Below are 22,262 nucleotides of genomic sequence, written 5' to 3' on the forward strand. Positions count from 1 at the left end.
CTGTGTGTCTTTCCCAGGCCCTGGCCCTAGGTCATTCCTAACGCAACACCCCTGACCCCAGGCTCCCTCCTGGGCCTCTCTGGATTTCTGAAGTCCAGGGGGTGAAGTGCAGGCCCACATCCCATCCCGGGTCCCCACAAGAACACCACACAAAGAGGTTCCAGGCACCAGTGACAGATGCTTTACCAGGGAAAACATGAGTCAGGGGAACTTACACCATGAGGTGGGGGGAGCGGGGATAGGGACAGTTCCCCCAGGTTGGTCTCAGCCAATGACATCCCGAGACCCGGCCCCAGACCCACTGTCTTCACGCTGGAGGCTGCAACGGTTCATCTTCAGCTGAGTCAGCTGGATGTAGCGCAGGACATTGGTGTCTGCAGGGGAGGTGGGCAGGGCATTATCTGGATGTCCTTGGGCAGCAGGTGACATCTCCACTTCAGCTCACACCTCCTTGTTCCTAGCCTTCAGTGGCACCCCTGCACAGCTGGCCCCGACAGAGCCCTTTCCAAGACCCCCAGGGCCCCCCAGCATGCAGCCCACGCTGCTTGACAGGGACATGGAAGGGCAGAGCCGGGACAGCACGTCCATACTTGTGCATCTGTTCTGTCCTCCGCCAGGCATGCCTCTGCTCAGAGATTCCTGTCACACTTCTCACTCCCCAGTGACATCTGCAAGAAGCCTGTTCTCTCCAACTCGCTCGTCTTGCCTCTGCTTCCACACCCTGTGTCATGCACCTGTTGTGCTCCCTCTTAATTGGCTCTTAACACAGAACTGAGTATTGTGTCTGCGCGCGCACACACACACACACACACACCCTATGATCTCCCACTGGGCAAGGACTAAGCCTCCGGCTCTGCCAACCCCAGCCCCCGCCAATTTCCTGGCATTGCCAAAAACCAGGTGAAGGAATAAGTGAGTGGGTGAATGAGTAGATGAATGAGCTTGGGGGCGTGGCAGTAGGAAATGGAGTGGAGGTGAGTGTCTAGGGAAGTGGCTGAGTAGGTGAAGAGGAGGCATCGGGATGGGCTAGTGATGGAGTAGATGAGAGAAGGTGGGGTGGGTGTGTGAGGAGTAGACAGGTGGAGAGTGGAAGTGTGACAGGAGTGGTACAGCGCTCCCTGAAGCAGCTCTGCCCTGATCCCCCTTTGTTTCCTCCTCTCTAGCCCCTTTCCCTGCTCCCAGCCCACCCCTCACCTGTGGGCTCGCGACTGCGGGCCTCCTGCAGGTAGCGCAAGGCGCGTGCATAGTCGCCCAGGTGGTAGAAGGCAATGCCGGCGCGGTAGGTAGCCTTGAAGTTGCCCTGCTGCTTCTCCAGCACCTTGAGACAGTACTCACGCACCCGCTCATAGTTCACCAGCTCCGACTGCAGCAGGCAGGCTGCGGGGGGCACCAGGACCGCTGCTCTCAGAGGTTGTCAATACCCCCAGACCTCGCCTGACCGCGAGGAGTCTGGCCTCCGGGCTGCTGGGAACCCCTGCCCTTTCCCACGACTGAGCCCAGCCTAAGGGACTGCCCAGGCCACCGGGAGCCGCCACGCTCCCGGCCAATCAGGATGGAGTCAATCTGCGCCGCCGCTAGAGGGCGCGAAAAACACAGACAGGGGATGGGGGGCTTAGCTAGGAGGTTTCTATAGGGGAGAATACTAAGAGTGATTTCAGAGGTGAGGGATGGGTCCTTGAATGGCTCATCCGGGATGTTTTTCTCACCTGACGTTCGCGGGTGGTAGCCCAAGGCCCATTTCCAGCATTCCAACTCTGTGGTCCCTAGACTCCAACCACTCTCCCTGGTCAAGCTCTGAGGTCTCCCTCCACAGACCCCAGCCCCGACCCCTTCAAGCCTCCACACACCCCCAAGGTTTGACGATTGGCCCTCACTTCCTACCCCTCTCACATGCACCCTCTGCGCCCCCGATGGCCCCGTACCCGTGAGAGAGTCATAACATTCCACCTCCGTGTTCTCCACCAGGCGCCGCTGCTCCTCGCTGAGGCGGGCCGGCCCCGGGCTGGTGGCGGGCCCGGAGGTGGAGGCGGGCAAGCCTCCAGGGCGGGCCCCCTGCGCCGCCTTCAGCTGCAGCAGTGCCCGATGATACTTGCCGATGGCTTCCCGGAACTTCTTCTCTCGGTAGCAGCGCTGGCCCTCCGCTTTAAACGCCACAGCGGCCCGCAAGCTGCTGTCGAGTGCCGCGCCCAGGCCCCCCGACGGCTCTGGGGCAGGAACGGACCGAGCCGACCCATGGCGGGGGCCGGGGCCCGGCGGGGAAAGGGCGGGAGGCGGGCGCGGCGGAGGCTCCGGGGCAGCGCTGAGCATCAGCACCGGGGACAGCGCGCCGCGCTGCATTGTGGGAAACTCCTGCGGCCGCTGCTGCAGCTACCGCATCGCCCCCCGCGAGGCCGGTCCCCACCCTTTCTCCGCCCCCGCACCTCCGGCAGCCGGTTCCAGCTGCCCCCTATGGGTCTAGGGAATCCCCTCGAGACTTCCCCGCTCTCTCCTTCAAATCCCTTCTTCCCACTCCCTTTTACCCTCCTCACCCTCCTGCCTGCTCTCCTCTCTCACGCCCAAAGCGCCTAAACCTTTCTAGAAGGAAAGTACAAGTCTGCGGGAAGAGCAGGAACAAAACAACCTCGTGGAAAGCTGGCTTTCTGCCCGCTGGGCTTTTGGCATATTGGATAAGAAAGCAGGCTATGGACTCAAGTTTCCCAGATTCAAGTCCCTGCTTCTTTTCTCACTAGTTATATGATCAGGACAAATCACCTAAATTACCTGGCACTCTGTATCTTCATCAGTAACACAGGCCTATGATGGAAACTTGGAACCCATTCATTTATCTATGCAGCAAATATTCACTGACATCTTTCTGTGCCCAGCTCTGGGGCTGGATGATGCTGGACACAGCAGGGACTGAGAGAGCCTCAAATCCTACCCTCACTGTGTCCCTGGGCAAGTGGGGAAACAGACTAATGACCAGACAGTGGCAGCCAAGTGGGCCAGCATGGAAGGTACAGGCCAAGGGGTCAGGGCTGGGGTGAGGGAAGCATGGCAGGCTCTGAGGGCCTAGAGGAGGCTCCCGGCCTAGGCTGAGGTGGTGAGTGAAGACTTCCTGGAGGAGGAGAGAGCTCGACGAGCAAGACAAATCTTGCCCACATTGAGTTCATTAGCTGGGTAGGAAAACCAGTGGGAAATCAATCAAGTGACAGCCGGAGTGAGGAGCACAATAAGAAAAGAGCACAGGGGAGAGGAAGATGCTTTTGAGGGAAAAACTGAGGGTGAATGATTGTCCTTCAACCCTCCTTAGCCTCTTTCTCAGGTACTGGGACTTTGGCCAAGCTCCTTGGTTTCCCTCCACCTTCCTCTGTAACATGGAGATGACACATGAGCTTACTTCAGAGTAGCTGTAGGGATTGAATTATACTATGCAGGTAAAGCATGTAGCACAGGGCCTGGTACAGTAATAGGCAAATAACAGCCAGTGTTATAGCTGTTGAATGAATGGCATTAACCCCAAGACCCTAGCTTGGATCTCATTCCCAAGCCCCAAGCCTGCATTTCCACTGTCCCCTCCCTCTCCCAGCACACACCCTTCCCCTGGAGGTCCTGTGGCAGGTTCCACCCTGCAGGCCCAAACCTGAACATGACACCTTCTATCCAAACTTCAGCATCTGCTTCTATATTTTATTGTACTTTGCCAAGTCTCTCCCTGATCCCTGATCCTTTGAATGTGAACACCTCAGTGGTGGAAACTTCCTCCTCTCCGTATCTCCAAACCCAGGCTTGGTTTAGAGTCTAATATTCCTGAGATCGGTTCCAAAACAGCATCGGTCACCTTTCTGCACCTCAGGCGTGTTTCTGTTTTAATTTAAAACGTGGAGACGCACTGATTCATAACAATATTTTTGACCACGTACCAAGCGGCGAAGAGCTAGGTAAAAACAGAAGACAACTGTACCTAACCACAGTCCCACTAGGATGCAATGCTAGAACTTTCACAACACCTCTTACATGTCAGACATGGTCCTAAAGCTTTATGTTTATGTTAACTCACATCATGAGGTCGGTGCTCTTAGTTATACCCATTGACAGACGGCATTTCAGAGGTTAAGTAAATCAGATCCCACTTAACAAACTCTTGCTATCAAAGGCCGATACTATCACAAACTGATGAACCTCACAGGCCAGCAGATGTGACGTGCTGGGTTTGCGCAATCTGTTAAAAAACACCGAATTCGTTCCCCCAATACCTAAGCAGAGATATTTATGGAATCACAGATTTTAAGCTTCACAAACGAAATCTAAAAATCTGGCAACATCAAGGTAGTATTCCTCATGACTAGGCCAGGCAGTCTCACTTTCTCGCGGTCCTCATGCCTCCAGCCTCTCCCCAACCCGAAGACCGAGGGTCATTCAGCTTGCCTTACGATTTTCCTCTCAGCATCTCCTAACTCCCCAAAGCATTTTACCCGGCTCCGCGGCACTTGCGGAAGCCCTCCAGTGCCCTCTGGTGGCGGAATCCAGAATTCTCATCGCGTCTCCCAGGGGCCGTTAAGGGACTTGGTGAAAACATCCAATCAGGTGGATGAGAGGCCCGGGAAGTGACCAATCAAAAGCGAGAGAGGGGCCAGAATTCGACCACTGAGGACAAAGAGCGCTCTAAATAATAAAAACTCTTTTATTGAAGTGGAAGACAGATGCACACGGAGTCTTTTTTTTTGGTGGGGTCTCTGGGCTCAGGGAGACCCGGGCAGAGGGTGGCGGAGCAGGCGGGCGGCGGCGAGACTGGTGCCCTGGCGCTGCGGCCGTGCGTACTTGAAGAAGATGGCGGCACGGCCCGGCGCGGGGCCTCGGAGAGCGACGCGGACCATGCACCGCTCCAGCGGGCCCAGCTCCGCCCGGCTGCGGCGGGGATACGGGGAAACTGGGATGGAGCAGACGTAGCAGGGAACAAGAGACGACCTCGGAGCCTGAGGCTCGAGGCTGAGAAGACAAATTGACTTGGGTTCCCGAGGACTGCTCAGGGGCTCTCCCGAGGTCGGACGCGCGGCTCACCATCTAGGGTGATTGGAGAGCGCCGAGGAGGGGCAAACCCTCGCTTCTTCCCGCAGGGCGCGGCTATGCAAAGAGTGAGGGGCTCTCACAGCTAAAGGCCAAGAATGGAGCTGGGAAATCTGGGGGATCTCATTCACCACCCTGCAACGCAGAGCATCTTCGGGGCCTGAGGAGATCCTATTTTTCATCCCGGGGCAAGGTTAAGGGTCCCCAAATCTGAACACTCCATTCTCTCAGACACCACCAGAGAAAAGCAAATGGGACCAGCTGGACTAGGCAGACACCTCATTTTCTCTCGCACCCAGGAAACCAAGTCTAGCCTCCCCCTCCCCACGCACACACAAAATTGTCTGACATTCTCTGAGACGGTAAAGACGGCGACCCAGAAGAGAGGTCCTTGAAGTCACAGAGACCCACCACAGCGGCCATACCTGTACAGCGCTGGATCCAGCCCGGAGCCCGCCCCGTCGAACACCCGGTGTGCCAAGCTCAGCGCCGCAGCTGCGCGGCGACCCGGTTCCCATCCTGCGGCCTTGGCCTCCAGCAGAGAGAGCTCCAGGAAGTACGTGGCAAGTCGCAGCACCTGCCACCGCGGCGGGCAGCACGTGAGGTCACGCCCCCACTGCGCGAGCCACGCCCCTCCCCACGCAGGTCACGCCCCGGCCCCGCGCACCTGGGGGCCGCTTCCGGCCAGCGCCGCGAGCAGTCCGAGGCAAAGAAGCGGGCCCGGGTGGTGCAGCCGGAAATCCAAGCGACTCAGGATGCGGCGCTCCGCGCGCAGAAGCTCGGCCCGCGAAAAGGACCCATCGCCCAGAAGGCAGAGGGAGGCGGGCTGGGGATTTAGGGGAAAGAGGTGGGAGAATCTTGGACCCTGGCTTATTGCTCCCTGCCCTTGAGGGCCTGGGATCGATTCAGTCCCCATTCTGGACCTGTGCTCTGGTCTATAAAATGGGGCCATTGATTTGTTGCCTGGAAGTCGTGGGAAGCATAGGCTTCAGAGTCAGACAGACCTGGTTTCAAGTTCAAACTCTACCATTTACTTACTTTGTGACAGGGAGATCCACTGAAGGTGAGAAACTACTTCTTCATAACGCGGAAATAATGCTCCCTACTTCAGGCAGTTCTGATAAGGCATTGGGTTTGTGCACGTTATCTGTAACTACTCAAGAAGGACTATAACTACTGTAACTATCCAAGTCTCGATTGCTTGACTTTGGACAAATGCCTTTCTCTCTGGGCTCAATATCTTCCTCTGTTAGGGGGACACACTGGTATCCTCCACCACCTACAGACATCTTGGTATTCCAAAGGTAGGTAAAGCGCCGACTGAGCACGCAGTAGGCGATTAATCGGTGATGTGGCGAGAAAGGGCTCCACCCTCCCAAGCCCCACCCCAGAAGTACCTCGGGAAGCACGCGCTCCTCCACTTTACAAGCCACGAACAGGCAGGCCACGCCCAACAGCTGCAGGCGATGTAGGCGCACTCGGCCCGCGCGCAGGTAGGAATCCAGCAGGTGCACGGCCAGGTAGAGCGTGTCCCCCGCCAGGCCCAGGTACTCCTGGGGAGGGGCGCGGGTGACCACCAAGTTTCTAGGCGGAGAGTCAGGCCCAGACCTGCCCTCTCCCCATTACGTACGTGCACCTGAACCAGCCAGTCCACCACTAGCGCGCGCATCTCCGGAGTCACAGTGCGCGGCAGGGCCCTCCCGGGCAGCGCGCGGCACACCTGGGGTGGGGCAAGACGGCCTCACTCTCCACACCTGTGCTTCGGCTTCTCTCCTGTGCTCCAGCCCAGGAATCTCCTCGCCCAAGTTGGATGTCACACCAGTGCCACACACAAACTGGCCTCCAACGTCTCTGAATATTCCTCTTCCGTGTCCCCATCTAGAACACTGGCCTTTGTTCTGGACGCCTCCATCTTTGCAATCCAGCCCCCATGGCCGCAGGACTTTCTGAGCAGCTCCTCCTGCGTTTCCAGACTCCAGTCTTAAGTCAGCAGCCCTCAGCCCATCCCACTCAGTGCACCCAGAAGGGTCTTTCTAAAGCACCAATCTGGGAGTTCCTGTCATGGCTCAGCGGTTAATGAACCTGACTGGCATCCATGAGGACACAGGTTCGACCCCTGGCCTCACTCAGCGGGTTAAGGATCTGGTGTTGCCGGAGCTGTGGTGTAGGTTGCAGACACGGCTCAGATCCCACATTGCTGTGGTGTAGGCTGGTGGCTACAGCTCCGATTGGACCCCTAGCCTGGGAACCTCCATATGCCGCGGGTGCGGCCCTAAAAAGACAGAAAAACCAAAAAAAAAAAAATTAAAAATAATAATAATAAATCACGAATCTGGCGGAGGAAGTCCTCAGCATGAAACCCTTCCATGGATTTCCAGTACCCTTAGGAGAGATTCCAATTCCCCTCAGACTCTCTCAGGCCCATTGCCATCATCACCTCTTCCCTCTCTCCCCTCCCAACCCACACTCCAGCTACTCCAGCCTTCTTTTTGGCCCTAGACTATGCCAAACTCGTTCCTACCTCAGGACATTTGCGCTTCTGTACTGCTGCCTCCAGCTGAAAAGGTCATTCCCCACTCTTTGCATTGCTGACCTCTCAGTCATTTCAAGTCTCAGCTAAAATTTCCCTGACTTATTCTGTAGTTTTCCTTGCACCCCATCATCTCCAGCTCATCAATTTATTTTCCTCATAGTATTTTCAATCTGGAGATACCAGTGTTTGCTCGAATGTTTTAGGGTTTTGCCCCCAACAGGCTGCCACCCCCATGAGGGCAAGGAGTCTGTCCAGAACACGGCTGTGTCTGGGTCCCTCACAGAGACACCGGCCTGGAAGAGACGCTCACGAGATGTTAAATAAATGCGTGTTTCCTCTGGCGGTGCCTGCCTCAGACAGCGATCTGTGGACCACCACAGCCTGTGTTTCGGCTTTTGTGGCCCTTCTGAAACAATCGCCTACATTCGCTTGTTTCCCCACAATGAAGACAGACTGTCTCATGTTGTCCATCACAGCATCCCCAGGGCCTAGACACGCTCAAAAACATTTGTTAATAACTCCCTCAACAGTTGATAAATGAGTAAATGTGAGGCACAAGTACAAGGAGCCACACGTACGAGGAGTCACACAATATCAAAGGAGGGGCTGCCAACAGCCTGGGGAGGATGGGAAAGGGCATTTCCAGCGGTGGAAGCTGCAGGGTAAGAAAAACCAAGCCAAGAAAAAACAAGAGCAGAAAAAACAAGCCAAGAAGCTGGGGCGGGGGGTGTAAGGGCTGCAAAGTCTGGGAATTGAGGTGAGAGCTGAGGCTGGCGAGGTGGGAGTTGCGTCGCTTTGGCTTCGTCTAACCCCAACCCCTCTGCTGCCCTCCAGGGATGTGGGTGGCGCCAGCGTTGCCTCGGGCCTGCTGGCCCCCGAGTGTCCCGCCCCGGCTCCACTCACCAGGACTTCCGCGAGGAAGTCTCCCGCGTACTCGCGTTCCCCCTCCAGCCCCAGCGCGCTCAGAGCCTCCTCCAGCCCCGGCGGCGCGCACGGCCCCGACCGCCTCTCCAGGCGTCCTGGGGAGACGCCCCTGCCCGCCGGGACCCCGTCAGGGACTGGGGTGCTCCGAGGCTCTGGCTCGAGGGAGCCAGCTGGACTCTGCAAGGGAGAGGGGCTGGGTCAGAGCCTGGGGATAGGCCTGAGCCGGGAGGGGGGAACCTGGCTCCTCTGAGCTCACCAGCATCTTTCAAGCCAAGCGCCCGCCTCTTCCCGCTGAAGCGGAGAACCTGGTCAAGGTTGGTGCTTTAAAAGCGCCAGGGCGCACGCGCGCTGAGCGCCTCACCTGGGCAGGTGCATAGGCAATGGTGAAGGTTACGCAGGCTGGCTCTGCCCCCTCACAATCCTGTAGGACGGGCAGCTGGAGAAAATCCTTGTCCTGCTACTCACTATCTGACCAGACACAGGCCCTTTGATCTTCCCTTTCGTCCCCAACAGTAGGGATTTAAAAACTTGCTTGACAAGAGGGAGTTGCCTGGTGGGTCAATGCATTAAAGATTCTGCCTTGTGGAGTTGCCGTCCTGGTTCGGTGGTTAACGAGCCCGACTAGCATCCATGAAGACGTGGGTTCGATCCCTGGCCATGCTCAGTGGGTTAAGGCTCTGGCGTTGCTGTGGCTGTGGTGTAGGCTGGTGGTTGCAGCTCCGATTGGAACCCTTAGCCTGGGAACCTCCATATGCCTCGGGTGTGGCCCTAAAAAAAAGCCAAAAAAAAAAAAAAAAAAAAGAAGATTCTGTATTGTCACTGCTGTGGTGTGGGTTTGACCCTTGGCCTGTCCTGAGGAATTTGTAAGATCGTGTTTGTTAAATATCCAGCACAGAGACTAATACAGCAAAAGCTCAAGGCATGGGAGCTATAAATCCCATCACAAATATTGATGGAGGGCCTCTTCCTCTGTCACCTGTGGTTGCTGCCTTTACCACGCCCACAGACTACAACAAAGTGATCAGGGAAAGTCACCAGGGACCAGTCTGGACTAGTGCAGCAGCCTGCTCACTGCTCTTCCTGTCCCCATCCTCTACAGCCTGCTACATCCATGCAGTCAGCGATGACCCTTTGACACTTGGAGTAAGCTCACACTGCCTCTGTTCAGCACATCCCAGTTTCCATAACCCTCAGAAATTCCAAGAGCCCCAATATCATCTTCCCACCCCAAACACACCTTTGAGCTCATCTCCTATCCCTCTTACTCATTCCTCCCCCATCACACTGGCTTCCTGGCTCATCCTCACCCATGTCAAGCACAATCCTACCTCAGGACCTTTGCACCAGCTCTTCCCTCTGCCTGGAACCTCCTCCCTCAGAGACCTTTCACCTCCTATAAGATGTTTACTCAAATGTTACCTTCTCTATACAAAGTGCCATCCTGAGCATTTCCTGTGCCCATTCTGTGCACTTATTCTCTCCTTCGCACTTACTGCCTTATTTATTGTCTCCCTCTGGACTAGAATGTGGACCTCGTGAGGGCAGGGCTTATCTAGTTTTTTTTTTTTTGGCTGGTATTTTCAGTGCCTAGAACAGGACTTGGCACATAATTGGTATTCAAATGTTTGCTGAATGAATGAACAGGCCGGATGTAACGTAAAGATGATGGTCTGGAGTTCCCCTTGGGGCTCATTGTCAGGGTGTATTCTCAGAGTCAGTACAGGCACACATCCAAGATACCGCAGGATCAATCCCAGACCACTGCAGTAAAGCAAATATCCTAATAAACTGAGTCACACAAATGTGTTTCCCAGCGCATATGGACGTTTACACTCTACTGCAGTCTACTGCGTCCAATAGCATTATGTCTAAAGAAATGATGTGCATACTTTCTGGAGTTCCCCTCCTGGCTCAGTGGAAACAAACCTGTCAAGCATCCATGAGGATGCAGTTTCAATCCCTGGCCTCCCTCAGTGGGTTAAGGATCCCACGTTGCTGTGGCTGTGGTGTAGGCTGGCAGCTACAGCTCTGATTGGAGCCCTAGCCTGGGAACCTTCATATGCCACGGGTCCTGGCCTTAAAAGACAAAACACCAATGTGCATACTTTAATTTTAAAATACTTTATTGCTAAAACACACACAAAATGCTAACCATTATCTGACAACACAGGACTACCACAAACTGAATTTGTTTAAAAAAAAAAAAAAAAGCAGTATCTGCAAAGCACAATGAAATGATGTGCCTGTACCAAATAAATACAAAGGGAAAACAGTAACTTCACAGAGAAGCCTGACAGACACCACCTTATCCAAGGGCTCAGAGTCATCACCACGCAAAGAGCAGATCACCGCACGTGCCTCCTGACAGGATGCACGGAGAAAGGCACATTTATTTCTGGGAATTCTGTCAAAAACAGCTTACATATAACCACAAGGAAACATCAGGCAACAAACCCTGATTGAGAGAATTCTGCAAATTAACTTGTGCTCTAAATCTCCAACCTGGCAGCTGAATAGAACATGTGGGCCTGGACGGAATTACCAGCCAGGACTTTTTTTTTCCCTTCTTCTTTTGCATACAGTGTATTTAATGTGACTATTAGTAAAATTTGATTAAGGCTCAAGAGAAAAGCATTTGATTCAGTGTTAATTTTCTAACCTCGATGAGAGACTGTCCTTGTTTGGGGACATACACAGAAATATGAGGGAAGCATAAAGTCAATGAAGAATATCACGGGGAACCTGTGTGAAGATGAAAATTCGTATTGCTGTGCCCACAGCATGTGGAAGTTCCCGGGCCATAGCAGCCACCTGAGCCACAACAGTGACACCACCAGACCATTAACCCGCTGAGCCACCGGGGAATCCCTCCTTGTAAAACTTTATACATTTTGGAATAGATTCACAGAAAGTTGCAAAGAGGACAAAGTTCCCATATACCCACCCCCTTCTTTTTCTTTTTTACCCGTTTCTATGAACACCTTACACTAGTGCGAGGTGCTTGTCAGAATTTAAGGAACAAGCAGGGATATGGTGTCAGGAAATCCCCTGCTCGAGGCCGATTTCCTGAGGTGTTAGCCCAACGTCTCCTCTGTCCCAGGATCGTCGTCAGCATGCCTTTAGTCTCCATGTCTCCTAAGTTCTCTTGGCTGTGACAGCTTCTCAGGCTCTCCTCGTTTTGAACAACTTTGACAGTTGTGAGAACTAGTGGTCAGGTTTTTGCAGAACGTCCGTCAACTGAAATTTGTCTGAGGACTGTTTTGTTTTTTTCCTTTTTAGGACCACACCTGCAGCATATGGAGGTTCCCAGGCTAATCGGAGCTGCAGCTGCTGGCCTACACCACAGCCACAAGAAATCAGGATCCAAGCCGCATCCACGACCTATCTTGGATACTTAATACACTGAGCAAGACCAGGAATCAAACCTGTATCCTCACAGACACTAGGTTGGCCCTTAACCTGCTGAGCCACAACAGGAACTCCTGTTTTTTCTTGTCTTCTTAGGGCTGCAACCGCAGAATGTGGAGGTTCCCAGGCTAGGGGTTGAATCGGAGCTGTAGCAGCTGGCCCATACCACAGCCACAGCAAGACCAGATCCAAGCCGCGTCTGCGACCTACACCACAGCTCCTAGCAACGCCGGATCCTTACTCCACTGAGGAGTCATGGTCGCCAGTCAGGTTCATTTCCACCGAGCTGTTATGGGAACTCCTGTTTTCTTTTTATTAGACGGAGAGTGTGTGTTTTAGGAAGAAGGACCACAGGGAAAAGCAGCATTCTAATCACCTCCTGGCAAAAGCACGCACCACGGTGTGACTCACGGCTGTGATGCTGCCCTTGACCACCCGGCTGGCCAGGCTCCACTTCGCCCTTGGGGAAGCTGCCCTTGCCGGTTTTCACACCGTCCTCTTTGGAAGCAAGTCGCGTGCAGCCCACACCAAAGGAGCGAGGCTTCCACTTTCCCTCCTTGAAGGTGCAGCATGTAGAGAAATCACCTGGAATTCTGCAGAGAGACACGTCTCTTCTCACCCCTTGTCATCTCCATCAACACAAACTCAGTTTTCCTCTTTGGGCGTAACCCAATACTAAGCTATTTGTTGTTGCTCAGACTGCCTTCAGCTGTGGCCACTGGGTCCTTTCCTGTTGGCTCCCATGTCCCTTCACCCACTCTGATCAGTAAGGGTTTGGTTTGAGCAGGTCCTTACTTTCTGGCACAAGCTGCTCCAGGTTCACTGTGTACATCTCCTGCTCTAGTACTAGAGTCATTGTTGTACTATTTTTGAAAGTTTCAAAGTTTTCACAAGTCTGCAATTGTTTCAAAATTAAGGTTAAAATATGGGAATCACGGAGTTCCCGTTGTAACTGAACAGTAACAAACTTGACTAGTATCCACGAGGATCGGGTTCAATCCCTGGCCTCACTCAGTGGGTGAAGGATCCCACATTGCTATGGCTGTGGTGCAGGTCAGCAGCTGCAGCTCCGATTTGACCCCTAGCCTGGAAACTTTCATATGCTGCAGGTGTGGCCCTAAAAAAGGGGGGGGGGTCGCTACACTTTCAGGGAAAGCTCTCTGACATGTACTAAAATACAGCAACCCAAGAATGGAATCCACACAAACTTAAAAGTATAAGCACAGCAAAGATGGACTACGCCGCTGAGCTAAAATCTACTACAGTACTGCTGGGAGCAGCAAACTGGAAACCAAGTAAATTCTTGTCAACAGGGGGTAGCTGAATCAGCTGAGGCCCAGCCAACCGATTCAGCATGTGAAGTGGCTGGAAGCATGACAGCAGTGTCCACGGGGAGTCCCCCCCACACACACACAGAAAAGTGGCTCCAAGAGGATCTTGTTTTTACCGAGAACCCAACACGGACGTGCCTGCTGCCAGGAGTGGGTAAGATGCGGCAGGGGAGTGCCCGGCGGCTTGACATCAACCGGGAAGAAGGCATTACAGGGGCAGAGGGACAGCCTCTCGCGATGCCAGGTCCCCTGGCACAGAGGTGATGTGAGGAACAGAATGACTGATCAAGACCGGGGGTGGTTGTGACTTTCCTCCTCCTCCTTTTATTGTTTTGCACTGTTCTTCACACACAGTCACAAAATGTGATGTTGTCTACATGGCACACATGTGGATTAATCTCCTAAAATTTTAATTTTCCTGCTTGCTAACATTTTATTAGGGAAACTCTTCCCTCTAAAACTCCCTCTTCGGCAAAGTTGTCCTACGGAAATAAGCAGCAGCTCACCTAAGAGTCCACATTCCACTGAGGCAGCAGCTGGGGAACCTGCGGAGGCCCAGCCACGGAGTGAGACGACCAAGGCCCGCCTGGGTGGGCACAGGGACCGGCCCACGGAGGTCTGGGCGACAGTGCGGCAGGAGAAGAAACTAGCACCGGTTGCCTCCAGGCACTACCACTAGACGGGAAAGTAAAAGGCTTTTCTTTATACACCTCTCTGCCATTTACGCAAGACCCCTAGGACGTACTTTTGTAACGAAATAAATAACAAAGCCCACATGAAGTTAGAAAACAAAAAAATTCCTTGAGTCTTGGCTGTAGGACCTGACTTTCCGGGACCCTCACTTAAGATCTCAAAGACTCCATGTGTGGGAAACCCTACACTTTCAGGCAAAATCTGACATTGCATTCACCTGTGCCGGCCCTGGCCAGGGGAACTCCAGGACGACAGCGACAGCTCCAGAGGAGAGCGTTCTCAGAGCTGGGACGGCTGCTCCCAGCGGACAGCCACCGCCAACCCCAGCGACCCAGCGAGGGTGCTGTATTGGAACCGGGTGCCATTAAGTGGGCAGAACAGGTGTGCAGGCAGTGCCCTTCCAGGGCTCAAGGGCAGGGGAAGCCCACTCCTGCCGCTGTTCTCCCAGGGCCCAGCAACACCTCACACCTCCCCACCCGTCTCTCCACCTTATTTTGCCCAAACAGCTCCTGAGAGGCTGGAATGGCCTCTGTCCACTGCACCCCCAGCCCAGGCACCTTCCCCTAACTCCTCAGCAGCGCCCCCCAGTGCCCCCACCCCCCTAACCTCCCCGCCTCGAGGCTCCACAGGCCCTGTGAACCAAGCCACGGGAGCAGGTGCCTGGAACCGGACTTTGGAAGCAAGGAAAGGCCCAGGGCGGTGGGCCTCGGTCTGAAACAAGTGTCTTTATTGCTTGTACCGTACAAACACGAGGGACGAGGACAGGCCAGTGGGGAGGAAGGAGAACTGTCAGATTAACGACATACACACACACAAAGAAAAAAAAGAACCCCACCCGTCCAAACCAAGCCCCACCCCACCCCACCCCACCCCACGATGTCTCTCTGTGAACTGCCTACAGGCGAGGTGGGGAGAGCAAAACCACAAAAACTCCAAACACCCAGAGATGCTGGGGGGAGGGGAGGCACAGGGCAACGAGTGGACCTCAGGCACGGCTCCCCTGCTTGGCCAGCACATCCCCCCCGCCAGGATGAAATGCTTGGGCCGGGGGGTGGGGCGGGCCACACAGACCACGGACACCGGAGGCCAGGACACACTTGCCCTCACACACACATACCCGACACACACGCACACACACCTCCCACATGCACCTGCATCCCAGATGCACAGGGACACCCACAGACACACACAGTCCGAGGCACACACCAAGTGCCCACAGCGCTGACAGGTTCACCTTAAGGCTGCAGAATGTGGGGCCCGGAGAAGGGGTGGGGAGGCGGCCTGGAGCCTCCCTTCTCAGAGGCCCCCAACCCAGTACGTACCAGACACCTGCCCTACCCCTTCTCTGACCCAAGTCCACAGGGCCCAATACTGTCTCGGTGCGAGATGTGTAACAGCTGAGGCTGGCACCCCTCCGCCCCAGACAGAGAGAAGGGGGACGATCCGTGCCCCCCGCCTCAAAAGGGGCCAGGGCCAGGCCGGGGGTGCAACAGGAGGTAAGGCCGGCTGGAAGGAAGCCCTGGTAAGGCACGGGGCTGGTGGGCGGGGAGGCTAGCCTCCTCCACAGGGTCAGGAGAGCAGCTGAGGGGGTGCGGGTGGCAGGGGAGGCCCAGCAGGCAGCACCCACCCCCCAGAATCCCTCCTAGTTCCCCACAGGAAGGATGGGGCGCCACCCACGTGAGGGAGCCCTAAGCCCCCATCCTGCACGCAGCTTCCAGAAGGCCCATCCCTACCCTCTATCCTCACCCCCTGTCCCTGGACATTATTGCTTTTCTGCCCCCATGGGAGAAGGGGGCTGGACTGCCCCACGCCAGGCCACTGGGAGCCTAATGACAGGGCAAGGAAGGCAGCACCAGGGCGCTGTCCACCAGGCGGCCCGCCAGAAGGGAGCCTCTGACAGAAGCAGCAGCACGGGCAGGCAGCCTGCGGGCGCCCCGACCAGAAATCCGCATAGACCCCACGGCTCCACGCTTCGCCCTTCACTCTGTGTTGGGCTTTGGGTTGATTAAAAACTGAAATCTCTCCAACCGCCCAAAGGCCCGGTGGTCCTGGGGCAGGAGGTGGAGAGTCTCCCGAACCCTGGTCTGGGCACAAAGGAGAAGGCAGGACAGGACTCTGGAGGCAGGGCCACTGGGACCGCTGAGGTGCGTTTGGCAGAGGGCTGAAGAAAAAACTGGAAACGGGGGTAAGGAGATGAGGAATGGGGACACAAACAAAAAGGGCGAAATAAAAAGTTTAAAAAAAAAAAAGAAAAAGCCCCCCGGCAGTGACAGCAGCCGTGCGAGTGTCCTGTGGCGGCGGCGGGCAGGCAGCACTGCTCACTCCCGGATGCTGGCCGAGTAGGAGAACTGGGGGAAGTGGGTCCGCTGGTCCAGTTCGAGCGAGCCCAGGCTGTCATCTGCAGCGTTGGTGGAAATGGATTGAGGAGAACCCGAGAACGAGAGCGGGACAGAGGCTCAGCCATTTCCCCTGCTGCAGCCCCCACCGCAGCGCCACCCCCAGGCCTGAGCCCTGGCCCCCAGGCCCGACAGCCTCACTCCGTCTCCTGAGCGTCCCACGTGCTCCTCTGCCCCAGGCCACACAGGGTCTAGCCCCAACCTCACTGGCCCTGGGCACCACTCCCACCCCCCCACATACACACATCCTCCCCGAACAGGCAGCCGGGTGGGGGCGGGAGGCCACTTTCTAAAGCCCTAATGCAGCCCCTCCCTCCTCCCCCAGAACCCCTCGGGGGCTTGCAGCACTGCAGCTCCGTACTCCTCCCGGTGGCCCCCAAGATCCCCCAGTTCTGGCCCTGATGCCCTTACCCTTCCCTCAGCTACTCTGCCCTCTGCAAGGCTCCCGGACAGCTCACATGCACTCCTTGAGCCAGGAACGTGTCTGGGCTGCCAGGTCTCCTCCTCCAGGAAACCCTCCCTGACTCACAGGCCAAGGCAGGCTTTCCTCTGAGCTTCTCCAGACCCTGTGGCTCCTAATGCCACAGGCCTCATCACTCTGGGCTGTCACCTCGCCCAGACTTTGAGCTCCCTAAGGGCAGGGCCCAGGACTGTCTGGTCACTGCTGCGCCTTCAGCAGAGCCCAGCGCGGGGCGGGTGGGAGTTAAGAACTCAAATAGCTAATCAATCAATGAACCCATCCAGCCCCAAAGGTCCGGGTGACCGCGGGCACTGACAACTCAAGTGTCTCCTGCCCAGGCTCCCGCCAAGCGCTGTGGCCCGTGGCTCCATGGAGGGCGAACAGCCAAAGCCCTGGCAGGCACACTGCAGGCAAACCGCCCACACGTGGAAGGGAAGCTGCACGTTTCCTCTCCTAGCGCCAACTCCCCCAACCCACCGCCCAGCCAGGCCCCTGGGTGGGGGTCCTTGGACACTCACAGCGGTCCGGGGGCGTGATTGTGATGGATTGGGCGGTGAATTCGTCGTCAAAGTACCGAGTGTCGACCTCAGATGTGACCTGAGGTTTGAAGGGTGGCAGGAGCTGTGGAGGAGAGGCGCTCAGGCTCAGGACCCTGAGGAGAGGAGGCCTCAGCCCAGGTCACCGGGAGCAGCCGGGCTCCTGCAGGGAGCAGGCGGCAGAGGTGCTCACCTTCTTCTGTACCACGTCCTGCCAGTTGACGGTGAGGAAGAACCTGTGCTCCATGACCTCCTTGGCATCGCTGGGCCCCCCGCCGAGCCTGGGCAGAGATGGCCATGAGCACCCACCTCCCAGGGCAGCCGGCTGCTGGGAGATGGGCTTTTGGTGCAGGCCCTGAACAGCGTGTACTGGTTCTGTGGCGGCCACAGACCACCCCTTCCCAGAGGAGGAAGCGCACATGCCCAGGGTCAGAGCTGGGAGGCTGCAACCTGGCGCCGGGGGCAGGGTGTGAGCTGAGAGGGCGGGCTTGGCAGACAGCTGGTTCACATCCTGGCTCTACCACCCGAGGCCAGGCACAGGGCCAGCCTGCTCCTCAGTGTCCCCATGGAACAAGGCAGCGCGGGCAGAGAGCTAAGTACAGGCCTGGCCAAGAGAAAGCTCCCTAAGGGACAGCTGTGGGGACCATCAGAGTCTGTGCAGGGATCACACACACCAGGCATTCCATGGGCTGCCCGCTCCAGGCCGAGGGAAGCGGCAGCAGATGGCACTGGGCTGGGCGGGGCAGATGCCAGCCCTCACCTCTGCTTTGGGTCCTTCTTAAGCAGCCCCGCAAGCAAGGACTTGGCCTCGGGGCTGAGCGTGCGCGGGAAGCGGATCTCCTCCATGAGGATGAGCTCGAAGAGGCGCTCGTGGTCCTGGTTGTAGAAGGGCAGGCGGCCGCACATCATCTCGTACATGACCACGCCCAGCCCCCACCAGTCCACGGCCCGGCCGTAGTCGTTGTCCTCCAGCACCTGGGCAGGGAGGGCCAATGAGGGGCCAGGCCCATGTCCCCAGGGCCACGGCGCTGAGAGGGGCCCAAGGGGGACATGGTCCTGCCTGGAGCCGGGGGGCCACGGAGGGAATTGGAGCCCTGCCCCCCGAGCATCTAGGCGGGGGAAACACACGAGTCTGAGCGCCCCCTCCGCCCCTGGGAGCTCCAGCCCCAGACACCTCGGGTGCCAGGTATTCGGGGGTCCCACAGAAGGTTTTCATGGTGGCCCCATCACTGATGCCCTCTTTGCACAGGCCGAAGTCCGTGATCTTGATGTGGCCGTCTTTGTCCAGCATGAGGTTTTCCAGCTGTAGAAACAATGTGTCAGGGACACAATGTATCCCAGGCCTTCCTGCCAGGCCTCGAGCCTTCCCTGATGGGGCAGTGGCCTGGCTGCTGTGCCAGGGGCTCCAGGTGGGGCCAGGCCCAGAGTTGGGCCTTTCGAGGCTCAGAGGGAGGCCAGTCCCAACACCTCCCTAGCCTCCAGCGGCCCTCCAGGGAGCTGGAAAGAAGCAAGGAAGGGAGAACTAGGAGCCAGGTTCTGTCCAGCCTGCTCCCAGTTGTGGGCACCAGAGCAGGGAGGGCCAATGAGGGGCCCAGCCCAAATCCTGGGCTGCGGCTGTCACATTGCGGATGCAAGGAACACTATCTTTCTCCTTTTTTCCCCTAAACGTCACACCAACGGGCAATTTAATGGGCCTTTGCGTAACTGGCACGAGGTCAAGAAAGACCACCTGTGCTCTTCCCTGTTGTCAGTTGCCACCCCTTCCAACAGAGAAGGAATTTCCTTGCTTTCCTTTTTCTTTTTCTTTTTTTTTTTTGGTCTTTTTGTCTTTCTGGGGCTGCACCCACGGCATATGGAGGTTCCCAGGCTAGGGGTCCAATCGGAGCTGTAGCCACCGGCCTACACCACAGCCACAGCAACTTGGGATCTGAGCCGCGTCTGCGACCTACACCACAGCTCATGGCAACACCGGATTTTTAACCCACTGAGCGATGCCAGGGATCAAACCCGCGTCCTCATGGATGCTAGTTGGGTTCATTAACTGCTGAGCCATGACAGGAACGCCTCTTCCTTGCCTTTATCTACCATTTTCCTCATTACGTCTACACTGTAAACCACAGAGCGTCATCTCGTGTGTTCGGGTTTTCCCCTCAGCACTGGCCTGAGGACGCGGCCGGGCCAGGCGGTCGTGGTGACCGCAGCCTGCCCTCCTGCACTGCGGAGTCCCGCTGTGCGACACACCATGCTGTCTTTCATCCATTCTCCCCCAGGGCACACTGGGCTGTTTCCAGTGTCGGGCTGGTGTAAACAAGTGCTGCCAGGAGCGCGTGTGTCCATGTTCTAAGACGGACTCAGAGATCTGTTCCCGCGCCTGCTCCTAGGGCACAATGCTGGCTCACAGGGGACGCATGCGTCTAGACCACCTTCTAAAGGGCTTAGATCCGTTTACGCCCTCCAGCTGCCCTGAGGGAGACCTGGAAGGGCCCACGTGGGGCTGCCTGCTGTGGAACCGGTGGGCCCGGTGGGGAGGCTCAGCTCCCAGGACAGGACAGACAGACCCTCCCAGGAGGGGGAAGCCAGCAGATGTGCAGGCGGTCTGGGCATGGCCTGCCCAGTGCGCGCATGTGCCTTGGGCTGAGGCGAGAGCTCGCTCACCTTGATGTCGCGGTACACCACGTCCCTCGAGTGCAGGTACTCCAGAGCCGAGACAATCTCCGCGCCGTAGAAACGGGCCCGCTCCTCCGTGAAGACGCGCTCCCGGGACAGGTGGAAAAACAGCTGCAGGCAGCAGGGACAGGGGAGGTGAGACCCTGGCCCAGAAGAGGGAAGGATGGGACCCTGTGCATGGCCCCAGCACCCTACCCTGGCCAGCGACACTGCTCCATGAACCAACCAGTGACCGTGAGAAGGACCAAGTGAGGGGCAGTGAGCAGAGAAGGGCTCAGGTGAGGAGCAAGGGATGAGAATGAAGAGCAACAGGCCTTTGTGAACTTCCTCTGCAGCCCTCGCCACAGCTCCTGGACCCCGGTTTGTATCCCGTCCACCAACGCACTAGCTGTGTGAATGTGGGCAAGCCACCTAACCAACCTCCCAGGGCCTGTGCCTGCCCCGCACAGTGGAGGCTGCCTTGGGGGTGGGGCGCGTGGAACGAGATGACACCCAGTAAGTCTCCACTGCGCCCCAAATCCCGGCTCAGCCATGGGTTCTCTTGGCCTCCTCCAACACCCGGGAAGGCAGGCTGGGGGCGGCAGCTCACCTCGCCACCGTTGGCGTACTCCATCACGAAGCACAGGCGGTCGTGGGTCTGGAAGGCGTACTTCAGCGCCTGTGGGGAAGGAAGGTGGCCAGTCAGCCGGCCGGGAGGTGGGGGGAAGGAAGGCTCTCTGCCCAGCTGTGAGGGGAAGGGGCACCGCCGCTTTTGCACATGCAATCCCTGCCCTGGCCTGGGCCCTGGGAATCAGGCAGCCAGGCTTCCAACCTTAGCTCCGCCTTTCGTGGGAGGTGAGTGAGCTCGCAGCTCTGAGGGCAGGGAAAGGGCTACTGCGCCCAGCGAGCCTGTCCTCTGCCTTCGATGACGCCTCCAAGAGGCCCAGCCAGGGGAGAGAGTGTGTTCCGAGCACCCAGAGCTGTTTCACATCCCTCTTCCTCCCATTTCACAGTCAAATGTCACACACACACACACACACACACACACAAACACACACACACACAGGGTTTGCTGGCAAGCAGTTGGCAGTGGCTTGGGAGTCAACCCCCAAAACAGGACGGAGAGATGGTCCACCAACAAACGAGCAGTTCTCAAACTGTGCTCTAAGAAGCCCCAGGGAGAGTTTCTCAGAAGCCCTTCAGGGACCCCCCTCACAACGCCTCTACTGCGTCCTGTCGTCTACACTGACGAACCTTGTCAAATTCCCTCTGAACAAGTGCTACGGCTCAATGGGACTCTTGGACAGCAAGCGAGCTAGGGAAATGGACCTCAACCTGGTCCACTCAACCGCTGGCTGCTGGCCTTGATGGAGACTGTAGCCCAAAGAGGTGTCTGCTCAGCCCGAGGTGAGAGGCAGCGCAATAGTAACACCTCTGTTTCTAGGATTACCTCCATAAACAAGTTAAAACAAACAAAAAAAATCAATGTTCCACTTGGACCAGCTGGGCTAGCACCTCTAACCCATAAAGACAGCACCCATGCTCCCCTGGGGCCATCTATAATCTGATGTCATCCGTTACAGAGGTGTTGACACAAAGCCACCATCTATGAAGAAGCTGCCCTGAACCAGCAATACCGCACCCCAGCCACCTGGCCAATATCCGGTCTGTGCTTCACAGTGGTAGGGGTCAGGCCCTTGCCCTGAGCTCTGTCCTAAGGGATCGGTCTGGGAGCCCACAGGGCGCACAGGCAGGCCTGGCCCGCCTGGGACAAGAGTGCTACTCACGGTGAGGAACGGGTGCCTGGTGTTCTGGAGAACCCGGCTCTCGGTGACCGTGTGGGCGACTTCATCCTGCAGACAGAGCCTGGCTGAGGGGCTGGTGGACAACGGCATGCCGGCCACCCCCACCCCAACCTGAGAGATGGGAGCAATGTCGGCGGAAGCCCAACTCCGTTCAGAGCCAATGTGCGGAGAGAAGGGCAGGAGCAAAACGCTGTCATTCCCAAGCCCTAATGAAACAGTGGGCCCTGACAAGGACAATCAGCGGCTCGCTCTCAAAAGCACAAGGTGAAAAGCTGACGGGGACTTCACGAGGATCAGGCTGTCACCACCTGAACCCACAGGCCAGTTCTGACATCATAGGGAGAGGAGGACAAGTAGACATTCTGAGACCCCTGAGGTGATCCACTGACTGTGGGTGTCACCACCTATAAATGCTCTTGCTGAAATAAAGGCCTGGATCTAACCAGGACTCTAGGCTGTGAGGAGCCGTTCTCAGAGTGTGGTC

General features: G+C 56.7%; 3 protein-coding genes across 25 annotated transcripts in view; all 3 read right to left on the reverse strand.

Annotated features, from left to right (window-relative positions):
- The window catches only part of CCNP (cyclin P), a 147,411-nt gene extending 137,368 nt beyond the window's left edge, over positions 1 to 10,043 (reverse strand). For 2 of the 5 annotated variants that reach the window (XR_014806105.1, XR_014806104.1), the window contains exons 1-6: positions 8,760 to 8,824; positions 8,483 to 8,680; positions 6,677 to 6,766; positions 6,444 to 6,599; positions 5,714 to 5,872; positions 5,472 to 5,623 (exon numbers count right to left, since the gene is read on the reverse strand). Coding sequence is in view for 2 of the 5 variants with exons in the window: in XM_021094384.2 (XP_020950043.1) it covers positions 4,722 to 4,887; positions 5,472 to 5,623; positions 5,714 to 5,872; positions 6,444 to 6,599; positions 6,677 to 6,766; positions 8,483 to 8,680; positions 8,760 to 8,765 (927 nt within the window). In the remaining 3 variants the exon portion in view is untranslated. The other 3 variants (XM_021094384.2, XM_021094386.2, XR_014806106.1) reach the window with 3 other exon arrangements.
- Positions 159 to 2,363, reverse strand: TTC9B (tetratricopeptide repeat domain 9B). 2 transcript variants are annotated; one of them, XM_084960870.1, is made up of 3 exons: positions 2,094 to 2,363; positions 1,195 to 1,377; positions 159 to 374 (listed from the first exon to the last, which is right to left on the reverse strand). In XM_084960870.1, the coding sequence occupies exons 1-3, from the start codon at positions 2,335 to 2,337 to the stop codon at positions 265 to 267; spliced, it is 537 nt and encodes a 178-aa protein (XP_084816996.1). In that variant the 5' UTR covers positions 2,338 to 2,363; the 3' UTR covers positions 159 to 264. The 2 variants fall into 2 exon arrangements, with proteins under 2 accessions (XP_084816996.1, XP_084816994.1); XM_084960868.1 differs by having other exon boundaries at positions 1,923 to 2,363.
- A 4,597-nt stretch (positions 10,044 to 14,640) lies between the features above and the next one.
- The window catches only part of AKT2 (AKT serine/threonine kinase 2), a 60,738-nt gene continuing 53,116 nt past the window's right edge, over positions 14,641 to 22,262 (reverse strand). For 17 of the 18 annotated variants that reach the window (XM_013988560.3, XM_084957980.1, XM_084957989.1 and 14 more), the window contains 8 exons: positions 21,761 to 21,826; positions 20,584 to 20,652; positions 19,983 to 20,105; positions 18,502 to 18,630; positions 18,088 to 18,302; positions 17,521 to 17,608; positions 17,310 to 17,412; positions 14,641 to 16,333 (listed from right to left, as the gene is read on the reverse strand). In XM_013988560.3, the coding sequence (XP_013844014.3) occupies positions 16,254 to 16,333; positions 17,310 to 17,412; positions 17,521 to 17,608; positions 18,088 to 18,302; positions 18,502 to 18,630; positions 19,983 to 20,105; positions 20,584 to 20,652; positions 21,761 to 21,826 (873 nt within the window). In that variant the 3' untranslated portion in view covers positions 14,641 to 16,253. 18 annotated transcript variants of the gene reach the window in all.

The sequence above is a fragment of the Sus scrofa genome, chromosome 6 (assembly GCF_054392235.1).
Source record: "Sus scrofa isolate SSC_HxYL_T2T_F1_AM1 chromosome 6, Sscrofa_HxYL_maternal_Yorkshire_Landrace_v2.0, whole genome shotgun sequence".
Classification (NCBI taxonomy): Eukaryota; Metazoa; Chordata; class Mammalia; order Artiodactyla; family Suidae; genus Sus; species Sus scrofa.

Coding starts and splice junctions, on each gene's coding strand:
- TTC9B (XM_084960868.1), bottom strand. CDS start 2,337: ATGCAGCGCGGCGCGCTGTCCCCGGTGCTGATGCTCAGCGCTGCCCCG. Junction 1,378..1,922: donor ATGTTATGACTCTCTCACGG/GTACGGGGCCAT, acceptor TGCCCCCCGCAG/CCTGCCTGCTGCAGTCGGAG. Junction 375..1,194: donor CCGCAGTCGCGAGCCCACAG/GTGAGGGGTGGG, acceptor CCTCCCCTGCAG/ACACCAATGTCCTGCGCTAC.